The sequence below is a fragment of the Mesoplodon densirostris genome, chromosome 11, assembly GCF_025265405.1.
Source record: "Mesoplodon densirostris isolate mMesDen1 chromosome 11, mMesDen1 primary haplotype, whole genome shotgun sequence".
Classification (NCBI taxonomy): Eukaryota; Metazoa; Chordata; class Mammalia; order Artiodactyla; family Ziphiidae; genus Mesoplodon; species Mesoplodon densirostris.
Window position 1 is genome coordinate 74676339 of NC_082671.1, and position 20516 is coordinate 74696854.

Consider the following 20516-nt stretch of genomic DNA (forward strand, 5'->3'; position numbering starts at 1 on the left):
GACAACGCCACTGTTTAGCACACTATCTGCTATCTTAGCAGCTTAGAACAGCATTTTTTCATTGAGCTGGTCGTGCCCAGCATGTCAAAACTGGTTTTCCTTTTGTCTCTCTCTCTCTTTGACACACACGCAAGCTAAGTGCACCATTGCCTGGAAAGGCTGGAAGGCTCTCTTCCTCGAATGCCCTCATTCATTCAAGATACTTTTTTTTTTTTAATTAATTTTTTTGACTACTTTGGGTCTTCATTGCTGTGCACGGGCGTTCTCTAGTTGCGGCGAGAGGGGGCTGCTCTTCGTTGCGGTGCACGGGCTTCTCATTGCAGTGGCTTCTCTTGTTGCGGGGCATGGGTCTAGGCATGCGGGCTTCAGTAGTTGTGGTGCACAGGCTCAGCAGTTGTGGCTCGTGGGCTCTAGAGCGCAGGCTCAGTAGTTGTGGTGCATGGGCTTAGTTGCTCCGCAGCATGTGGGATCTTCCCGGACCAGAGCTTGAACCCATGTCCCCTGCATTGGCAAGTGGATTCTTAACCACTGAGCCACCAGGGAAGTCCATCATTCAAGATACTTCTATTGCATGCCTACTATGCACTGGGCAATGGATGGAGAGTAGTGTGTGATTCCCTGTACTCCAGCTGGCTCACCATCTAGGGAGAGGCACCTAGTGGTAATAATAAGATGGCTGATGTTTATCAAGCTCTCACTACATGCTGGGCAGTGGGCCAAGCCGGTGACTCCCATCATCTCAATGAACTCTCCCACCACCCTAGGAGCCTAAGAGTCCTATTGTGGCATCCTCCATTTTACAGATAAGAAAAAGGAGGCTGAGAAGGATTGACTTGTCCAGGATCGTAAAGCTATTGATTAATGGAGCCAAGGTTTGAACCAGGCAGTCTAACTCTAGGACCTGTGCTCCTAACCACCTCAGAAAGCACAGAAAGTGTGATAACAAGTGCATGAGCAGTGTTCTCTGGGGACACAGAGGACAGGTACATCATTTTGCCTGAGAAAGCAGTTGGTCTTATTCACTCAGAGGTCCTACAACCCAAAGGAAATTCAAGAGATTATCTGGACTCAGGGTCACAAAGTTGGTGATCCATAGGGCTGAAGCTGGCCCAGGGACATGTTTTGTTTGGCTCACGCGTGTGTACGTGTGTGTGTTTCTTTTTAATTGTGCCAGCATTTAAAAATTAGATTTCACATTAAAATCTTGGATTTCTAGCTTGTCCTAAGAGACTGGAAATCTGGCAGCACTGGACTCGCATTCTGATAGATTGGAGCTGGACAGCAGCTGTGCCCTTCTGAAGGGACATGGACTGTTCAGTTCTCCATAGTCGTCACCATCCTCTATCGCTCCCCCCAATTCCAACGCCAAAGATAATTCACTAATTTCATCATATTTGCCCACTGTTTTGTTGTTTGTCTTATAATAAAGAAATAATTTTTAGTACCCATCCATTACTCCAAAGTGGGAAAACAAGAGAGTGGGGAAAAACATATATGTTTTTTGGTAGACGTGAGTAATAATTCAATATGTTTAACATGCAAACATGCAGCTTCCAATGACTGGCCTCTGTAGGCATTTGGGTTTATGATCTGACCTAGATGAGAGCTGAGGAAACCCAGGCCAAAAGAGAAGCAATCAGGAAGGAACTGGAATCCACACCCACACCCATTTGTTCAGAACTGCATCCCAGAGAACAACCTGGATGTTGTTAGGGTTCTCTCACATCTCTCAGTCCTTCTGCTGGGTACTTCTATCAGGAAGCCACAGTCGCAAGATCTTTGGGGGTCCCTGTCCTATTGTTGGGGAAGGGAGTGCACTGCAGTTGCTCAATAGGGCTCATGTTTGATCTGGGTCTTCCAAACCCCCTCCTCATCCATTTAAACAAAGGTTCCATCAGATGACACACATCTTAATCACAGGTCTTTATATGAGCCAGTCTTCCAGGAGGGGAGTTTTCTCATATAGGGATGTTTGAGCTAAGCCGTGAATCAAATCTTCTGGAGCGAGGGGCTGCTCCGGTAGACCATGGGTCAGGAAGGCCTTGTTCCCGTGAGCACTGAGTCTCAATACCACCTCTTCTCTGTCAGCTTCAGCAGTGGTGTTAATGGGGTTCAAAAGAATTTTTACCAAGCCCTCCAGTGATCAATGACAGACACTGAAGTGACCTTGATTTTTAATTCTAGCCATCAGTTAGGTCTGCAAGTTTGCTATCTGTTTGGCACATCAGCTCTGCTTCAGCAGGAAGTCTGGTCGTCAAATATGTCATCTGATAAAGTACATCGGCTCATTAGTGGTTTTGTTCAGACGAAGCCCTCATCTGCTTTCATAACCACAGAGATCCTAGCTCTTGTCTTTATAGACCACATTTCTAAAGAACTTACCTCCTAAAAGGTGTTGTTGATGGATTTAGGTGCTCAATTATTCAGATAAAGAGCCCCTTCCAAAGGAACTTAAAGCCAGAAATACTTGACACATAGTAGGCATTCAGGAAAACATCAGTTACCATAAATATAGGTGGGGAAAAAGTGCATACATGCCACATAGAGCCAGTCCTGCTATTTCACAGATGAGAGCCTGAAATCCAGGGAGGTTGACATCACCAGGGTGATTCTAGAGTCAGGAGGAGACCTAGAACTAGACCCCAGGTGTCCTGACTCCCAGCCAGTGCTCACTCCTGGACACTGCACATCTCCCAACCCTGGGGTAGATGGGGATGGGGCTATGGACTTCATATTCAAGTTCAATGTCACCATTTCCCAGGCCCTCCCATTGACTACCCCAGCATCTACCCCCTGTGACTACCAGAGGCAAACGTGCTGAAGCAGTCTGAAGAGGGATGGGAGGCCCCTGACCCTGGAAAAGAGTGAAGGACTTGGCCTTGAAAGAAGTTGGTTCCAATCCCAATTCCATGTATCAGCTGTGTGGCCGAGCTCCTGAACCACACTAGTTCTCACTGTCCACATCTGTTAAATGGGAACGATGACCCCTCACTGTCCTGCTTTCCTCAGTGGGAATGTTGTGATAATCAAATAAGATCAAGTAGACTTAAGACTCTAAAATGTGGAGAGTCGTGAAAATACAGAGCGGGAACTTCATTTTTCTGTCCTGTGCGAAGCAGTGGGACAAAGTGGAAAAGCATTAGACTTGGGTGGGAGGGGGTCTCAAGCTGTGATTTTGAAACGCAGCTCTCTGTATGTGACCCTGGAAAACATCCTGTCTCCTCTCAGAGCCCCATTTTCCTCACCAGTAATAAAGTGAGAGTACCCCCTCTGCCACATAATATAACAACACTACTACTAAAAGCTAACATCTGTTGAGCTTTTGGTATGTGGCAGATTCTGTACTAAACATTTTCCCTGAACTTTTTCACTTAATCACCAACCCAGTGTGGTACATACTATTATTCCCCCTATTTTGCCAATGAGGAAACTGAGGCCAGAGAACTTAACCACACTAGGTGAGCAGCAGAGTTCACAAGAGGTACTATGTTTCCAAATCTCAAAGGCTATGAGTCTATTCATGATGATCAAGTCTAAATCAAAAGGAGATCCATCCTAATTCATGAACTGCAAGCACCTTAGCCAAACACCATGAGCCTTCACGTCACGAAACCACATCCTCATGAAGCCTGACCCAGGTTACGAGGCTCACCTTCCCCATGCTCTAACCTGGGGATTGCAAGAGCTCTGAGATTTCTGAATGAACATTGCTTCTCTGCAGGCAACTGAACTACCTGGTGCCCGGCGCCCTCATTCTGAGAGGGATCAAAGATGGCCTGGGGCGGGGGTGGTGGGGATAAATAACTGCCAACTAATATTCAAAGTCTCTGGTTCCGGAATGGCTCTGGTCTGCTCTGGATTTCCCCTCTTCCCGCCCTCCCCACCCTCTGTCATCCAAGGACTCTATTTTTCCACCCGCTAAACTTGCCCTTGGGCTCTCTGAAGCCAACCTTTCTGCTTTCCTTCCCTTCCCCACCCCCACAAAAAGCAGGTGGCTGCAGGCCTGGGAATACTTAAGGTCTCTACGCCCTGCACCGTGGATGCCACCATTAGGTGACAGGCTTTACATGTACATAAATTATAACTGGGTGTTGGGCAGCATGGACCGTCACTTCTGTGGCAGCCGGACCACCCCAGCCTCGCAGATGGCTTCTAAAGGCATCAGGAAAAGTTGTCCTGGCCCCCTCCCCTCCTCTAGACACTAGTTTTTTAGCAACCAAGTAAAAAGGCCTCTTAGTTCCACTGCGGCTGGGATAGACACCTTGTGACCTCCTGTCAAACGCTATTTAGTGAGTTCCTTTAGCTAGAGTCAGTACTCATCGGCTCCAGCCTGTCAGAGATTAACACAGGAAAACAGATAAATAGGAGGAGCCCATGTCACCCCCTCTGAATGGCTAGGCAACTCAACCAGGACACAGCGGTTACCCACCACCTCCGCCAGCCCTGTTCTCAGCGCTGTGGGCAACCTAGAAATCGGCAAGGGTGGGAGATGTGTGGACCTGCCCACAGGAGGAGAGGTGGCAAACTGGTGTGAAAGAAAAGAGCCATTCCCAGAGGGCGAAGAACAGCAGCCTACAAGAGGTCCGTGAACTCTTTTCAGCACTTCAGTGAACCAGCCCAAATCATACACTGCCATCATCCAATAACCCATGAGAATGCTTCCCAGGCTTAGGCAAACACCAAGTTTCTTTGCTTTGGGCTGCAGTTAACTGTATTAGCTGATTATATCAGAATAATGACTGGCTATGGTCAGCAGTGACACATATAGTTTAACTGGTTTTTGTAGTGGAAAAATAATCAACACCCAAGACATGAAGTTGTGATTTTCCAAACATGAAATCCATTGAAGGAAAATTAATAAAAATAGTCCGTGATGTTGAAAAGGCTGTGAACTGCTGATTAAATGGAAAGAGTACTTGGTTAGGAATTCGACATAGGGTGCGAGGCTTGGTTTAGTCAGGGCTGTACTGTAATAAACCTGGGGGTGGCAGGGGAGGCAGGGGCTGCAGAGGCTGGCTATGGAAAAAAATCAAAGAGAAGCATATGGAGGAAAACCCCAACAGCAGGGAATCAAAAAACCAGTGTGGGGAAGTTACAAAAGGAGTAGCATCTTCTCAAATCCAAAGAGTCCTAGCCCTTAGTCTATACTGATTTGGACACAGATTTGGAGGTAGACTAAGCAAATGTAGGTTCTGGTTCATCTGTTTCTTAATGGTGTGATCTTGGGCGAGTGATTTCACCTCTCTGGCCTCACCAGGCAGATGGGGTGGGCAGTCTCCACCTGGTAGGGTTACTGATATGCCAAAAAGGAGATTTTTCTTTGGGAGGGTGGTGGCGTATTATGTCCAGAAGGTGGGGCTGGACTTATCAAGTAATGCAGAGAACATAGCAGATGCCTCCTCTCTTAGGAGGGTTAGATGCATCCCTCTGAGTAGTACACAGCCCTTAGGTCAGCCCAAGAATAACCCCCTCTGGGAATTTCCCAAGCAGCTCTGAAGAATGGTGTTTTTCGACATGTTTTAAATTTGGTCAAGGTGTGATTATTCTGCACCAGTGCCAGGAAGTGGGCAGGGAAAAGGGACCAAGTGAGATGCGGAGAATAAGAAGTTAACAAGGGGTATTCAAAATCGAGGGGAGGGCATGGGCCAAGACCCAGAGAGAGAATGTGAACAGCTGGAGCTGGAAGGGCCAGTGATGATGACAAAGGTAGGCAGGGGCCAGACTGGCCATTGTTGGAGCCATTTTATGACACTTTATCCCAACAGTCCACTGAAAGGTTTTTGTTTTTTTTTTTTTTCTTGCGGTACGCGGGCCTCTCACTGTTGTGGCCTCTCCCGTTGCGGAGCACAGGCTCCGGACGCGCAGGCTCAGCGGCTATGGCCCACGGGCCCAGCCGCTCCGCGGCATGTGGGACCTTCCCGGACCGGGGCACGAACCTGCGTGCCCTACATTGGCAGACAGACTCTCAACCACTGCGCCACCAGGGAAGCCCCCACTGAAAGGTTTTAATCACAACAGTGAAATAATTCTCTCTTAAACTAACCCTTCTAGCTCCCATCAAGATGAGACTCCAGCATCTCTTCTTGGCCAGGACCCACCCTGCCCCCTCGCCACTGTCCATCTCCATCCTATGGCCATCCCACCACTCTCATCCAAGCACCGTCCAAATTGAATGACAAGGGGAGAAGGGGGACAAAGGGATGTGTCCCCTTGCTGCCACCATGAGCCTGGCCAGGCCTATTCAACTAAGGGACATCTTTGAGCCAGCAAATAAGACCCTGTGCACAGCACAGATGTCTTCAAAACACGAACCTGGGTTCGTGTCAAATCCTGAAGTCAAGCAGCTTAAGTGTAATGAAAGGCCCATTGCTTCGTATTAAAGCAAAATAAAAATAAAACCATCTGCAACTGAATTAATACAAAACTGCAACAAGTCAAAGGCCATGGCTTTCCTGGCACGTAAGTAAGCCCCATTCTCCTTACAAAAATGCTCCCATCAACTTGGTCTAAGTAGCCTTAATATTGCTCCCTGTCAAAGGGATAAAGGGACAAGCAAAAAGGGAAAAAAAAACTCAGAAAGTCAATAAAATTCATTAATTGTTTTCCCATTTGAAAGAAGCATGAAAGTATCTCCAGCACAGGGCTGTAATAGTTCCTCCATCTCTGCATGTTGCATATCTGAAAAGAACTGTGTTACCCAGCCATTCTGGATGGCAAATTGTCAGGAACTGTTCACGCATACTTTATGTCCGATAATTCCAAATTGTATATTTGCCATAGAGAAATATCCATGCATAGGAACAAGAGGATTGTACGATGACTACTTGTTGTAGTGCTCTTTGTGAGGATGAGAAGCTGTTAGAAACCTAAATATCTATCAGTAGGGGAATGGCTAAATAAATATATACCTATACCTATAGGGCTATTGTATTATTATAGTAATAAAATCGTATATAACACTATATTATATAATATGATACATTATATAATGTAATATATAGTATAGTAGTTGATGATATTTTAGAGCCAGGCTTCAGGGGTTTAAATACAGGCTCTGCAGCAACCTTGAACAAGTTACCTAATTTTTCTGAGTCTCAATTTCCTCATCTGTAAAATGGAGACGACAGTAGCATACCTGCCTCATGTGACTTTTGAGAGAATTAAATGAGTTAATTCATGTTAATTATGTAGAATGGTGCCTGGCACATAGTAATCACTCCATAATTAGTTTTAAACATGTATAACCCTATGGAATTCTATACATTATAAAAAATGTAGTAGATCTATATGTATATTAACTGAGAACAACCTAACACATTGTTCATTGAAAAACAGAATGCTATATTGGTATTCCACTGTTTATGGTGTTCTACCACTCATGTTTCCAAGGGAAAAAACTACTATAAATTTTCTATGAGTACCTATGTATGTAAATGCATAGGGAAGGGACTAGAATTAGAGGAAGTGATCAAAAAGGACTTCACCCTTATCTGATTTTAGATAGATAGATGATAGATAGATAGATAGATAGATAGATATGGATAGATGATGGGTGGATGGATAGATGGATGGATATCGATGTACACACAGATACATACACACATAGTCATAGAATGTATCCATACTATCCTTGTAATTTTTAAAATGTGGGTAAAAGTTAAAGGTCCAAGGACGTGCAGATTATTATTCCCCTTTTATAAATGAGGAGACTAAAGCTTAAAGATGCCCAATAACATGCTTAAGTGCATTCAGCCAACAAGCCCCAGAGGAAGGATTTAAGCCCAGCTCTGCCCATGCCACAGCCTTTCTGCCACCACACACTGCCTCTCCAGGCCACCCAGGAGTTGACTATGACAAAGGCTAGAAGAAGGGGCCTCCTTGTCCATACTGGCTGGAATGGTACAAGCTAAATGCAATGGAGAATTGTGTTGTTGTTTTTGTTTTTAATTAATGAACCTTTTGGAATGTGCCATTCAGCAGTGGAGCTGAATGGTTCCTGCTGTTCCTGCAAAACAAACAAAAGTCCCTCCACCCAAGCCACTTCTGTGTCCACTTTTCTAGCCTTATCTATCCAGGGACTGTGAAAGGGACACAGAACTGTGGGAGGGGCACCTTCTCCAGCCAGCCCAGCACCCAGCCTCCTAACTGTCTCTGGTTTTCCTCCCATCATACTGGAAGTCTGCATAGACTGGGCACCTCACCCTGGGAGGCCTCCATTCATCCCCACCCAGAAGGGTAAGAGTATTGAAGGCCAAGATCTCTTGTCCCCCATTAGCTTTGCTTTTCCCTGGGCCTCAGTGAGACAAATCGAGTCTTTTTTTTACTTTGTCTTGGTGGTTTTGAGGGTCCCTTCCAGTTCTAATAGCCAAAGAACATTAGAAATTTTCCTTTAATTTTCTCTATTTGTACCCTAATATGATGAGGATGATGTTAATTAGTTCTCAGTCCCATAAGATGATGTTTAATTAAAACCTCTGGCCATTTTGGCTGTCTTCATATTTCTAAGGAAAACTCCCCAAATAGATAAGTAAGGCATTCTTCAAATGTTAACTGTCCATTTCATCCTGGTCCTAGGAAGCGTCGTCTGCCTTAGAATATCAAGGGTAATTGAAAGTTGAAAAGTTTTGGAAGAATGGCGTAACTAAGAATGGCTTTAGCCTTACCATACAGTAACTGGGTGACCTTGAGCAAGCACAATCTCTCTCAGACTCAGTGTTTTCCTTTGAAAACAATAGGTGTAATACCTACTCTTGAAGATGCTGGGTGGATGAAAGACACGGGATCTAAGAAGTGCTTGAACCTAGTGGGAGTCTGCGAGATGTCCCTTCCCTCCTTCTACAAACCGCAGCTCTCCTCTTTCCAGATTTACTAAGATGTCGACAGCCTGGGTCCGCTCCCCAAGTGACTGGCTCCTCTCTGAAGTCTGATCCTTTTTATTTTCCTCAAGTCACAAAGCCCAGCGTAAAGTGTAATTGCGTGTTTGTGAGTGAGAGAGAATAGATCAGGCTTCTTTGAAAATGGCTTCTTTGCTAAAACCACAACCTCAGATCTGATACCAAAAGAATCTGCTGGCACTGGTCCCTGTCAAAACAATTCGGAGACATCCAGAGACCATCCTCCAAAGCTGGCAGTGGGCCCCCAAGCTGAGCCTCACTCTTGAATTCCCAACAGGCTCAGGCTCAGGGGGCAGGCCCCCAGCACTCTATCGCACAGCCCCATGCTTCTGTGCAAAGGAGAGCTTGGCATTCTGAAGCAAAATTCTCTCTCTCTACTGCTCCCGCCCCCTGCAGAAACCACACACACACACGCAAACACGCACGCACGCAGGCACGGGCACACATACCCCAATTTTCAGAAGGCTCTTGGCACTGCCCACCCCTTCCTTAGCTGGACAGAGCTGTGGAGCAGAAAGCAGGCCAAGGCTGCCTTCTTCATTCCTCGTCCCCCCCGCCCCGCCCCGCTTCCCTCCTCCAGAGTCAAGGTTTTGTCAAGAGTTTCAGGGGCAACGACTGGTGGGGAGGGGGCCGCAGACATCGTAGCTGCTGCCAAGTCCTTTTCTTTTTGCCACAGTATGTTTTATAAGCCGGCATGTAGTTTATTCTTCTAAACACTTCGCTAGGGTGCAGGGCCTGGAGTTGCCATAGCAACACCTTTTAACTCCTCCTCATCCAGAAGGCAATGCCAATCCCCAGGGCTTTGGGGGAGACAGGCAAAAAGAGACACCTGTGGATGAGGAGAAAGGAGAGGGAAGGCCATAGGGGATTCCTTAGAGAGGGCCTTCACCCAGCAACATGGCACCCGGCCACGAAGAGAAAAGAGCCAGGAAGGTCCTGGAAGAGGAAGCTGGTGGGCTGGCGTAAGCATTTTTCATGGACTACAGTATTGATTGGTGGGGTCGTAAGGGTCAAGGGGAATGGAAACATCTACACATTTCCTTCAGGGAGAGAACAGGCAGGCATCAACCCAGACAGACTGGAAACCAGAAGGGCTATGAGCTAGGAATACTGGGAGCCACCTACTGGACGCCAGCAGGGTACTGTAAGGCAGCAGAGGTCAAGGAGCCGGCAGCCCACATCCACACCTCCCATTTTTAAAAGCATTATCTCATCCCTGCCGCTAGTGCAGTGCACCAAACTGAGGCAGAACAGTTCTGGGTCGGTGCCAGCAGTATCGAAGTTTTTTTGTTTCTTTTTTATTGTTGCTACCATAATGTTCTTGTCTTTGTGTACTTCCTGGTAACTTTGCTTTTCTCTGGGCAGTCTACTGAGGAGGGGGATGTGGGAGGATTTCTTAAATAAATCCAGAGAAATTACAAGAAACTTTCTGTGTTAGCCCAGGCACACAGCAGGAAACCTAAGCAGTGAACAGAGTCAGGCAGTGGCCCCCCTGGAAGCAGTCCCCTTGCTCCTGTTTCCACTGTTCCCTGGTGAACTTCCAGGGTGGAAACCCAAAAGCCAAGAGCAAGGGGGAGGCATGAGGTCTCCCTCTCCCCACACACCAAAATCCAAGGGAACACACCCAAGCCATTGTCAAGCGGGGGACGACGCCCTGACTCCAGCTGGCTCCGGGCCCCGAGTATGTGCTCTTCCCTGAGCAAGACCAGAGCCCGCTGCCACCACCAGCAGCTCCCAGCGCTACTCAGGCGGGAGTGACACCCACGGGGTGAGGGCTGTCAGAGGAGGAGAAAGAAAAGCTTCCAGGCCTCAGGCAGCCCCAGAGAATCCTTCCAGGCAATCCACAAACCCAGGGGCCAGTCAGGTTCCCCAGGGAGAGGGAAAGGTGCACAACACAGGCCCCAGGAAACCGCTAACACGAGTGACCCCAGGCCACACAAATGCCCGTGCCTGCCGACTGGACTGACCTGCTCAGCACAGCTACCTCCCTTGCTTCTTCTAGGCCCGCCAGGCCCACCAGTGGCGCCCCTCCCCGCCAGGCCCCTGCCTCCCCGCCCTCCTCCCCTGCAGCACGTTTGTGGAGGCCCTCACCAGGACCCAGTGGAAAATTTCTTTCCCCTTAACGACTGTCCTTAAAACACACACGCTCCATTCTTCACCTCTGAATCTGCACAGGCAGAGGGTGGCCAGACTGTGTCCTACCACACCCCCCAGCCCGTGTACACACACACACACAGCAAGGGTCACTGGACTTGCATGCCTTATGAGCTGGAAAGGAGAGGAGAGATGTTTTCCAGCTGCTACTCCACCTCTGGCCAACCATGCACAAGTGTCCCAAACACTCCCAAACAAATTCTCCCAGGGCACACTCTCAAGGCCGTTGATATGGTTCTACTTCTTACTGAGTCTCTAATCAAGACACTAAGTCCGATTTGGAATAGTCACCATTATGTGACCCTTGGCATCTTTTTTCTTTTGGTGACAAATCTGTTTTCCACTGCTCAGTCTCCCCCTCCCCACACACATTCAAGGAAAAAAAATAGCCTTCCTGTGAATTCTCACAGCTATGTGATAAGTGATCCCTCACACACGCCACCTCCTGCTTGCTATCAACACTCTCAAATACAGTTCCTCCGGGGAGGGTCAACCCCACCGCTTTCTTCTCATTTTTCCCCTTAAATCCACCCAAACTTGGCAGTCCAAGAAGCTCAGTTAGCACTTGACTAGGGAGTGTGAGGCGGGGTTAGGTCTCAGTGAAAAGAATGAACTTAGTGGGGAGATGGTGAAAACTCAGAAAACTTCAAGTTTCTCTCTACTGCAACTTTCCCTGCACATGGCTGGCAACTTTCTTTCTTTCTTTTTTTAACTGTTCATCATCCCAGCACTTTAGTTGGCATTCCAAGGTTTAGAAACACTCTCCCCACCTTTCCCCCTCTGCCCGTCCTCCCGTGATAGTGAAAAGGGAAATTTTCCAGATGTCAAAAGGACCGGTAAAGACCTCACGCCCTAAAAGAGCATGGTGGCTGCAAGGGGTTCACTCAGCTTCTGTGGGTTTCTCTGCAGGGCATCTCCCCCCTCGGTCATGCCGGAACCCCTGCCCCAGGAACCTGAGTATCCCCACCTCGTCCCAAGCCCAGGCAGAGAAACGGAGCGGGGCTCGCCATGCCACCCAGAGCAGCGCCCAAGTCCGGGCTGCAGCGCGCGAGATGGCACCGTGGGGGTTCTGGCGGGGACACCGGGAGCGCTTACCGATGTCAGAGTTGCAGAAGGCGTCCTGGGGGTGGCTGGGCGAGCATGTGCACGCCTCGGCGCCCCAGTCCCCCAGACTCCAGCTGCCCAGGAGCACGACGAGCCCGAGCCAGGGAGTCATTGCCGCTGCCGCTGCTGCTGCTCGCCTCTCCAAAGTTGCCTTGCGCGCCGCCGGCGGGGTCGCCTCAGCCTGAGCTCGCCCGCCTTCCCTTGCGGGGCAACTTTGGCTTCGGGCGCGCCGCCCTCCGAGTGCCCAGCGGGACGGGATGGGGTGCGGCGAGGCTGCCTCGGCGCTGGCGCACGACTGGGCGGGTGGGCAATCTCTCCGGGCGAAGCAGCGGGAGCTGGAGCAGGAGCCGGAGGAACAGGAGGAGGAGAAGCTGTCCGAGCGTCCGCCCGCTGCCTGCTCTACGCGGTAGCCCGGCGGCCGAGTGATATAGCGCGGGTCCCCCGGGCACCCCCTCTCGGGCGCGCGAGGCCCGCCGTCTCGGACCAATGGCAGAGCCGCATTACCTCATCGGCCCTCCAAAAAAGGGGCGGGGCCGGGGGCGCGGGGCGACGGGGCGGGGCCGCCCGTACCGTTCAGATCCTTATAGGGAATAATGCAGCTGTGGGCACGCGAGTGGGTGGGCTGGACGCGCCTCCGAGACGCACTGGCAGAGGGGCCCTCCGAGCGGCGCCCCCGTGCCCTTCCCGCCTGCACCCTCGCCACACGCCCACCCCGCCCTCTGGACGCCTCTGACCCAAACCGGAATGAACTACCACCAACCCGTTGGCAGGTCAGAGGTGGCCCTGCCCCGGAGGCCTTGACTGCGCCTGGTGGAACGGATAGGCAAAAGTTAACTCTCTACCTTCTCTGGAGAGAGCAGGGTCAGAAGGGAAAGAAGCAGGTTGATGACCATCCCCCATACACTCCCACCCCTTATCGCCGCCCCTGACTTTCCTGTCCACGAGGAAGCCATCTGCCTTTTGGAGCTGGCTGTAATAAAAGGTTGTTTCCTGGGCTCAGGCAGAGTAAATGGTGAAGTCATTCAACAAACACTGTTCTGGATGCTGGGATGAGCAAAACAAACTCTTTGCTCCCTTGGAACTTGAAGGCAATACATCAGTAAATACATGAGTACATAGGGTGATTTTCTAAGGTAATAGTGCCATGAAGAAAACAAAACAGAGTAATGGGTTAGAAATGACTGGGGAGGGTGCTGCTGTCTATGGGATAGTAAGGAAAAGTCTGTCTGAGGAGGTGACATCCTGGCTGAGATGTGAACAAGAAGCCTCAGCCATGTGGCAGTCTGGAAGGAGAGAACAGCAAGTGTGAAGTCCCTGAGCCTATTTGAAAAACAATAAGTAGAAAGGGCGGGAGGAAATGGTAACTCCACCTAGGGCAGACAGGTCTCCATCCTTCAGCAAGGAACTTGAGGGTGAACTGATCCAAAACTGGGATAAAACCAGATCCTGGAGAACTATCCAGGATCCGAGACTATGAGCTATAGTGGATAACAGCTAATAGCTAATACTGTGACTATTTTTATTATTCAGTAACATCTTGATTCTGCCTTATATTTTCCATATCTCACCTCATTACATCTCACAGTAATCCTTTTAGATAGGAAAAACACCAAGTATTATTCACACTTTCCAGATGAGGAAACTGGCACAGAAAAGTGACATTACTTGGCAACCAGCCAGGAACTCAATTCACTCACTCCCACCTTAAGAGAGGCTTTTATTTTCTTGGACTTTAGCAGCAGTTTGCTTTAACTGTGCAAATGCCCTTTTGCAGCTGGAGTCTTCTATCGTTCTATTCTTGGGTCTCTCTCACTTTCTCTCCCAACTCATCCCATTTGGAAAGAGACTTAAATGATTTGGCGATAGAAATGCTAGAAGTTTGGAACAAAATAAAGACTAGGAAGTACTGCTCAGAAATGCAAGTTCAACCTCTTTCTCAGAAACTCCTCTGTTTACACCTCAGAGAAGTGACATTGGAATGGGAGAATCAGAAAATTTCACTGGAAATGGTATTTCCAAGAACATTTTTTAAGCTCCTTTTTTCCTCTTAAAATTTTAGCTATAAGGAAGGGAATCTAGTTTCCACAATTTTCTGTCTTGTCCCCTTCCCAACTTTTAAGACCCTTCCCACCTTCACTCTAACTATAGCCCGCCCTAGAGAGAGCTTTCCTTCTCTCGGTGTTTACTTTAGAACTCTGCTCCTTGTTTCATGGGATACAGTTGTACTATTTCCCCAACCACACTAGAAAGACTTGGGAGGCCTGAGATATTTGGCCACACTGCTTTTTAGCCCTCAGAGTGCAAAATTGGGTCCCTGGAGACATGGATATGGGTGTGGCCAGCAACCCATTGAATCTTGAGCAGTGGATGCTCTGTATGCCACTCCAAGGATCCAGGCTGAATGAGGGCATACTTGGTCGGATTTTAGAGTTCCGTTTATCCCTGCACGGTGCCAGTCATGTGGAAGGTTTTATAAGCCTTTCCAGACCAAATCCACTTTGGATAAGCGTCTTACATGTAGAGGTCCTCTCTTCTCTCTTTTCTTCTCACTTAATGTTTTGTCCAAATTACCAGTAGTTTCTCCAAGGGAAGGCTTGCCGAGAATATGAGTATCAGAAATAACTTTTGCTGAACTTCAAGCAGCAGGTTCTGTATAGAAAACATCTGAAGCTTTTGATTATGGCAGCTCCTTAATTGTGTAAGCGTGAGAGGAAACAGATTGTTTTCTGGGCTGAAAGGTAATAAAATTGCCTTTTGGTTTATTTCCTCTCTCTCCCTATCCTAAGCTGGGCCAGTGTCCCTTTCAGTTGGGAAGTTCTCCCTAATGTCTAACCTGAGAGGACTCCCTTTGCCCATCCATGTGAGGTCAGCTCAGTCCTCACGTTGAGGAAAAGAGAAAGCAAGCTTCATGAATCCTTGTAGAGGGGAGCCTTACTGCTGGGGTCAGGCCCTCCAGCAAGCAGACCTCACAGCCATCAATCCAGATGTCATGGTGTCCATAGACCTATAATATGTAAGAATTGCTTTTTCAAGGCCACTTCAGAAGCTAGATGGAGTGGGCCTGGGGCTAATGGTAAGAATGAAGATATCGGCTCCCCATTTTCTCTTGACAGCTAAGGACAATGATAGATTTATAAACCCCAGAAGAACTGAAGAAATTTCTAAATCTGTCTTGTCCACCCCCCTTCCTTTCGAGTTCCAGGATGCTAGAATCTATGGAAGTCTCTTATAGACATTTAGAGGTCCTGAAAAATGACCTCAGAGACTACCCATCCTCATTTTATAGTTGGGGAAAATAAGGTTCAGACAGGTGAAGGAATTTGCCCAAAGTCTCACGGTTAGCTTGTGGCAGAGCCAAGATTTTGCTGCAGCTGCCTGATTCCTTACCTGGGCTCTCTCCCACCCACTCATGGGCCTCAGTCCCCCCCCAACTGCAGCATGTGACCTAATGTTTATACTCTTCTGCAGCCACTCGCAGTCCTGAATCTGCATTTCAGATCTATAGATGAGTTTCAGAGTACCTTTGTGCAGTGCCCGAAAAGTAGAGAATTCTGCCTGCACTGACTAAATCGTTCTCTGTTATGATAATAATCACCTCTGAGCTAATCATAATGAATACAGCTCTGTACTCCTCAGAGCTTTATCTCTTTTGTGTTTATTTTTCCCTTTCTAAATTATCTAATACCTTGTGAAAACATTTCAAACATATTGCTGCAAAGAGACACATGAAAATTTTCTTTCTGGGAGACAAAAAGAGACTGAGGTGAACAAAAAAAGCAGAAGACCTGAGATTTGTTCCAAAGGTTGCTGCAGAGCAGTTGTGTGTGGGGGCAAGTCACCTCACCTGTCTGGACTCAGTTTTCCTGTTTGTTGGGTGAAAGATGTTACTCAGTGATCTCCAAGATCCCCCTGGCTGGAAAGTCTCAGAATCCATGGAAAAGTCTCAAGCGCAAGGTGAATGTCTCTGAAGGGAAGATAGATCTTGCCATTTAAACAGGTTTGAGACAAATCAAACATGACCAGGACTGAAGCATGTCCATCAATCTCTCAATCAACAGTGAGTTTCTATTCTGCTTTCTGCTCTCTCCTCCAAGACTCAGGCTGAAAACAAAGATTGTGATGGTAAAGGCATAGGAGAGATTGAGGGTCTTGTTCCTGATAGAGCCCCACTGTAATTACTTGTTTATCTGTCTTTTTGCATCTTGGGTCATAAGCACTAAAAGGACAGGAAATATGCCTTTTGTTATCTCCATACCTTATTTCCAAAATTCATTGGACTTCTCTACTGCCTTAAGATCACAGCTTAAATGTCACCTCCTCCAGAAAGCCTACTATGATTCCCATCCCCAGTCTTTGTCAACCCCCTTTCATGTTATCCTGTGCTTCTTTCTTTCACACGACTTGTCTGACTGTAAAGTGATTGTTTACCTTCCTGGATTGTAAGCCTTTTGAAGACAGTGTTGGTAATAAAGATGGAGTGCTGGTAACAAAGAAGTCAATAAGTATCGATTGAATGAATGGAATTGATTTGGCCCCACTGGCCCCTTTCCAGTATTCAGATAGGCAGGTGGTAGCTCCTTGGAGAGCTCACAGAGCCCTATCCCTCTGGCCAGTGCTAGGGGGCACTGTAAGCCAGAGAACACCCATTCCCTCAGCCTGCATCCTCAGCCAATCTCACTCAGAAGGTGGGAGAGGCACAATTCCATGCTAGTCAGTGGGGTGTGGGTGCCTTTGAGTGGGTGAAGCTAACCCCTCCCATCTGCAGTGGCCACAGAGCTCTCAGTCAGCATCCCGTCTGGGTCCTCCGCTGCCCAGCTTCTCCACCCCCAGGCTGGCCACATGTCAACCCAAGGGGAGCCGTGCTCTCAGGAAGCTACATACTTGTGAATCATGGGTTTGTGGGGATTGGGGAGATCTGGGAACACAACAGAGGATGCCACAGTCCTACCCTTCCAGGGCAGAGCTGGCCTCTGGAAATTAAACCTGGTGAAGGTACTGACAAGATGTGAGACATTTCTGCTGCTGTGTAGGGAAACACCTCTTTTCTTTCCCACCCCTTCTCTTCCAGACCCCAGCCTCAGTGGCTTTCCCCAAACCCACAGTCCATCTGAAAGTCATTACATTCAAAATAGCCTTTTCCAAGCAACAGACTGCCCTGGTCCACCCACCACCATGAGCCCTGGCCAGACCCTCAGCAGGGTTGCTGCCCAGCACTGGGGAATTATGGACCTAAGGTGGTAGGTACTTCAGGTTCTCTCTGCGTCTGGCACCAGCAGGGAGTAAACACCTTTCCTCACTTCCATCTGGAGCCAATTTCATGGCAGTAAAATTGCAGGGCGTCTCTTGCCCCAGCTCTCCCCCAGCCCTGCCAGGGAGTGAAGACCCCTTAGTGTGAGTCTCTGGCTGAATTCACCTGAATCCTGGGGTTTTCACATTTCTTTCCACAGAGAACTACTCCCAGAGATTTTAAGCCAGAAAACACATGTGCACAGTGGAGACATTTTGTGCCCTGCTTTCTGGGGTGGTGGGAGATGGGAAACAGAGCTAATATTCCAGCACTTGCTCTTTTTTTTTTTTTTAAGTGACTGTGTGCTCAGTTGGTCGATTATTTCTGTGAAGGGTAATATGCAGTAGAGGCAGAACTTCTCCTCCTCGACCCTGTCTCAGTGTCTTCCTTATGCCCATGGAGTTCGTGTGTTTTTCCTTTAAAAATGAGTAGCTCCTTTGTGGTCTCTTTGAAGGTTGCATGCTCAGCTTTGCACAGAAGACACACATGAGCATCTCTGCCTGGTGCTGTGTGGCTTTGGAGGGAATGGGATGGACAGACAGACATAGGGTTGCTGTGCTGTCAGACTGGGCTGCAAATCCTGCTTCTGCCAAGGTGCTTGAGCTCTCTTCGCTTGAACCTGCTGGAGTTGAAATCGACTTATCCTGTGCAATGGGGATGCCCAAAGAGCATCTGATGCCGTTGATCACATCCTTCTCTAAACTCGGCTGCTGAGACTCCAGTCTCTCTGGGTTTTTGCTTTCTGCCTCTCCAGCTGTACCTTCTCAGTCTTCTTGGCAGGCTCTTTAGGCTCTTCCTGCCACTAAAATGTAGGTGTTTCCAAATTTTCTGTCCTTGTCTCCCTTCTCATCCCTTCCCTTCCTTTCCTTTTCCTTCCTTCCCCTTCCCTTCCCTCCTAGCCTCCACACTCTCCCTGGCTAATCCCACCCTCTCCCCTGGATCCACCTACCACTCTGCTCTGTGCACTAGAATGGACACTGGAAGCAGCAGTATCCCTCTGAGCTCTTGTCTAGATCCAACTTCCCCCTGGACAGTTTCACCTGGAGGGCCCATGGCCTCCTCAGTCCCTAAGGGTCCAAACTCATTGTCTTTTCCTCTCAGTCCTCTCTGGTGTTTCCCATCCCCGCCAGTGGCACCATCATTCACCAAGTCCAGTAGAATCTCACTCCACACACCTCTTCTAACCATCCCTTTCTCCCTGTTCCCACCATGTCTGCCTTGGATCAGGCCCGGATAATCTTTCCTGACAATTTCAATAGGCACATAATTGCTCACTCTGTCCAGAGTCTTTCTCTATCAAATTCAACTTTTGCACTGCTGCTGGTGCAAAGTTTTTCAAATCTAAGTCTGAAATCATGCTGGCCTTTGCTTGAAAATGATTCATTTGTTCTCCGTGGCTTTCTGAACAGTCTTAAACTCCAAAGAAAAGCATACAAGGCTCTCTGTGATCTGGCTCTTCTCAGGGCCCCACAGAGGGGGGCCATTCGAGTAGAATACAGTGGGATTGCTACCGCTGTAGTTACACAACAGCATGTCTTGTCCTTGCTTATCTCTTCCAACCTATGCCCTCGTTCCCATCTTCCAACCTTTTAGGTTCTGGCTATCAGTTTCCTGCCTCTGAGGCTTGTTCACGCTGCACTTTTTGCCTGGAATCCACCTTCCATCTTTATGTCCCTGACCCTCCTCTGTCGCATCTGTCAGGATCTTTATCTTTCCGGATTCAACTTGAATCAGCTCATGGATGTTTTCCTCACCCTCTCTCTGCCTCAGCGGAGCTGACGACTCCCCCAAGGTCTCTCCTTCCTCACTCCCCTCCCACCCACACAGTATCCCCCGGATTTCCACAGTGCCTCCCACACTCTGTTGCCCCTAGTGGTTAATAGGTCTTTCTCTCCCTTAGACAGCAAGCACATACAGGGGCGTTTTCAGTCTCTAGCTCAGCATCTGCACATCGTAGGCACTTACCAAATACTGAGAGAATAAACTAACCAATAAATGGCAGAGAAAATAGGGGGAGGGACAGGCAGTGTATAAGCTTCACAAATTCACCATAATAGAGTTTCTGGAATCCAGCTTCTTGGGTCCAGAAAGTCAACTAGATTCAGCTCCCAGAATTAATCAGTCCCAGGGACACTAGGATTCAAAAGAGACCAGCAAATTCCATTGTCTTTGTTTCCAGTGAGAGATTTAATTGTCATGTCATGTCATGTCAACATGACCTTCATAGTTTTCCTGATAATCATAGAGAGCTTCGTATGAAGCTAGTTTCTCATCAAAAAGTTGCTTTGGTGTGTATGGAGTCTGAACACAGGGAATGAGGTCAGAAGGTTATTTCAGCTGAGATACTGTGGAATCCTCCTTCTTGCTGAGGGGAGTCCTTGGCCAAGGGCACGACAATGCCCACACCTGCTGGCAAGAGTCCCTTTCCCTGGTCAGTGACAAGACCAGACACATATTGCCAACTCTAACCCCTTTGGTCTTTCTATTTTTCTGCTCCAAACTTGCCACTCCTCCCTTCTTTTGCCCAGACTTTTTCTGCACCAGGAATATCATGATCCATGTGGTTTCTATATTTTAGATTACAGTCACCTTCCAATAATGACCCTCAGGTCAACAAGTTTGGGTTGTGGGTTTTGAACTCTCCCCTTACCGTGTCTTGATTTACTGCCACAGATGGCTAAGCGCATGCATGGTGTGTGAATTTATAACTTCAGTGCTCAGAAGACAGAAAGCCTTCTTTCCATTGCTCCACTGACAGTCTCTATTTGCATCACAGCTTGCATGTCGCAGTGTGTTCATCAGCTCTGGAGAGAAAGTACAGGGTTCCCTCCTTCCTTCCAATTTCCTTAGACATTGACTGGTTGTCCACTAGTACACAATAAGCACTGAGGATCTAACAGTGAACAAGGCACAGACCTGCCCTCAAGGAGTTCCCAGTCTAGTGGGAGAGAAAGATGTGAAAACGATAGTGGGTGCTGTGAACTATAACAGGAGGGTCAAGTGTGCCATGAGATGTTGGGCCACCCTACCAGGAAATAGGGAGGTATTTGGAAACCCATATTTGGTGAGACAGAGAG

The 20516-nt window shown here is 48.2% G+C and overlaps 2 protein-coding genes across 2 annotated transcripts in view; one reads left to right on the forward strand and one right to left on the reverse strand.

Annotated features, from left to right (window-relative positions):
• Positions 1-12627, reverse strand: part of TIMP3 (TIMP metallopeptidase inhibitor 3) — a 58114-nt gene extending 45487 nt beyond the window's left edge. The window contains exon 1 of the mRNA XM_060112519.1: positions 12144-12627. Coding sequence (XP_059968502.1) covers positions 12144-12264 — 121 coding nt within the window. The 5' untranslated portion in view covers positions 12265-12627. The remainder of the gene's footprint in view (positions 1-12143) is intronic.
• Positions 1-20516, forward strand: part of SYN3 (synapsin III) — a 454719-nt gene that overhangs the window by 209017 nt on the left and 225186 nt on the right. The gene's annotated exons all lie outside the window — the stretch shown is intronic.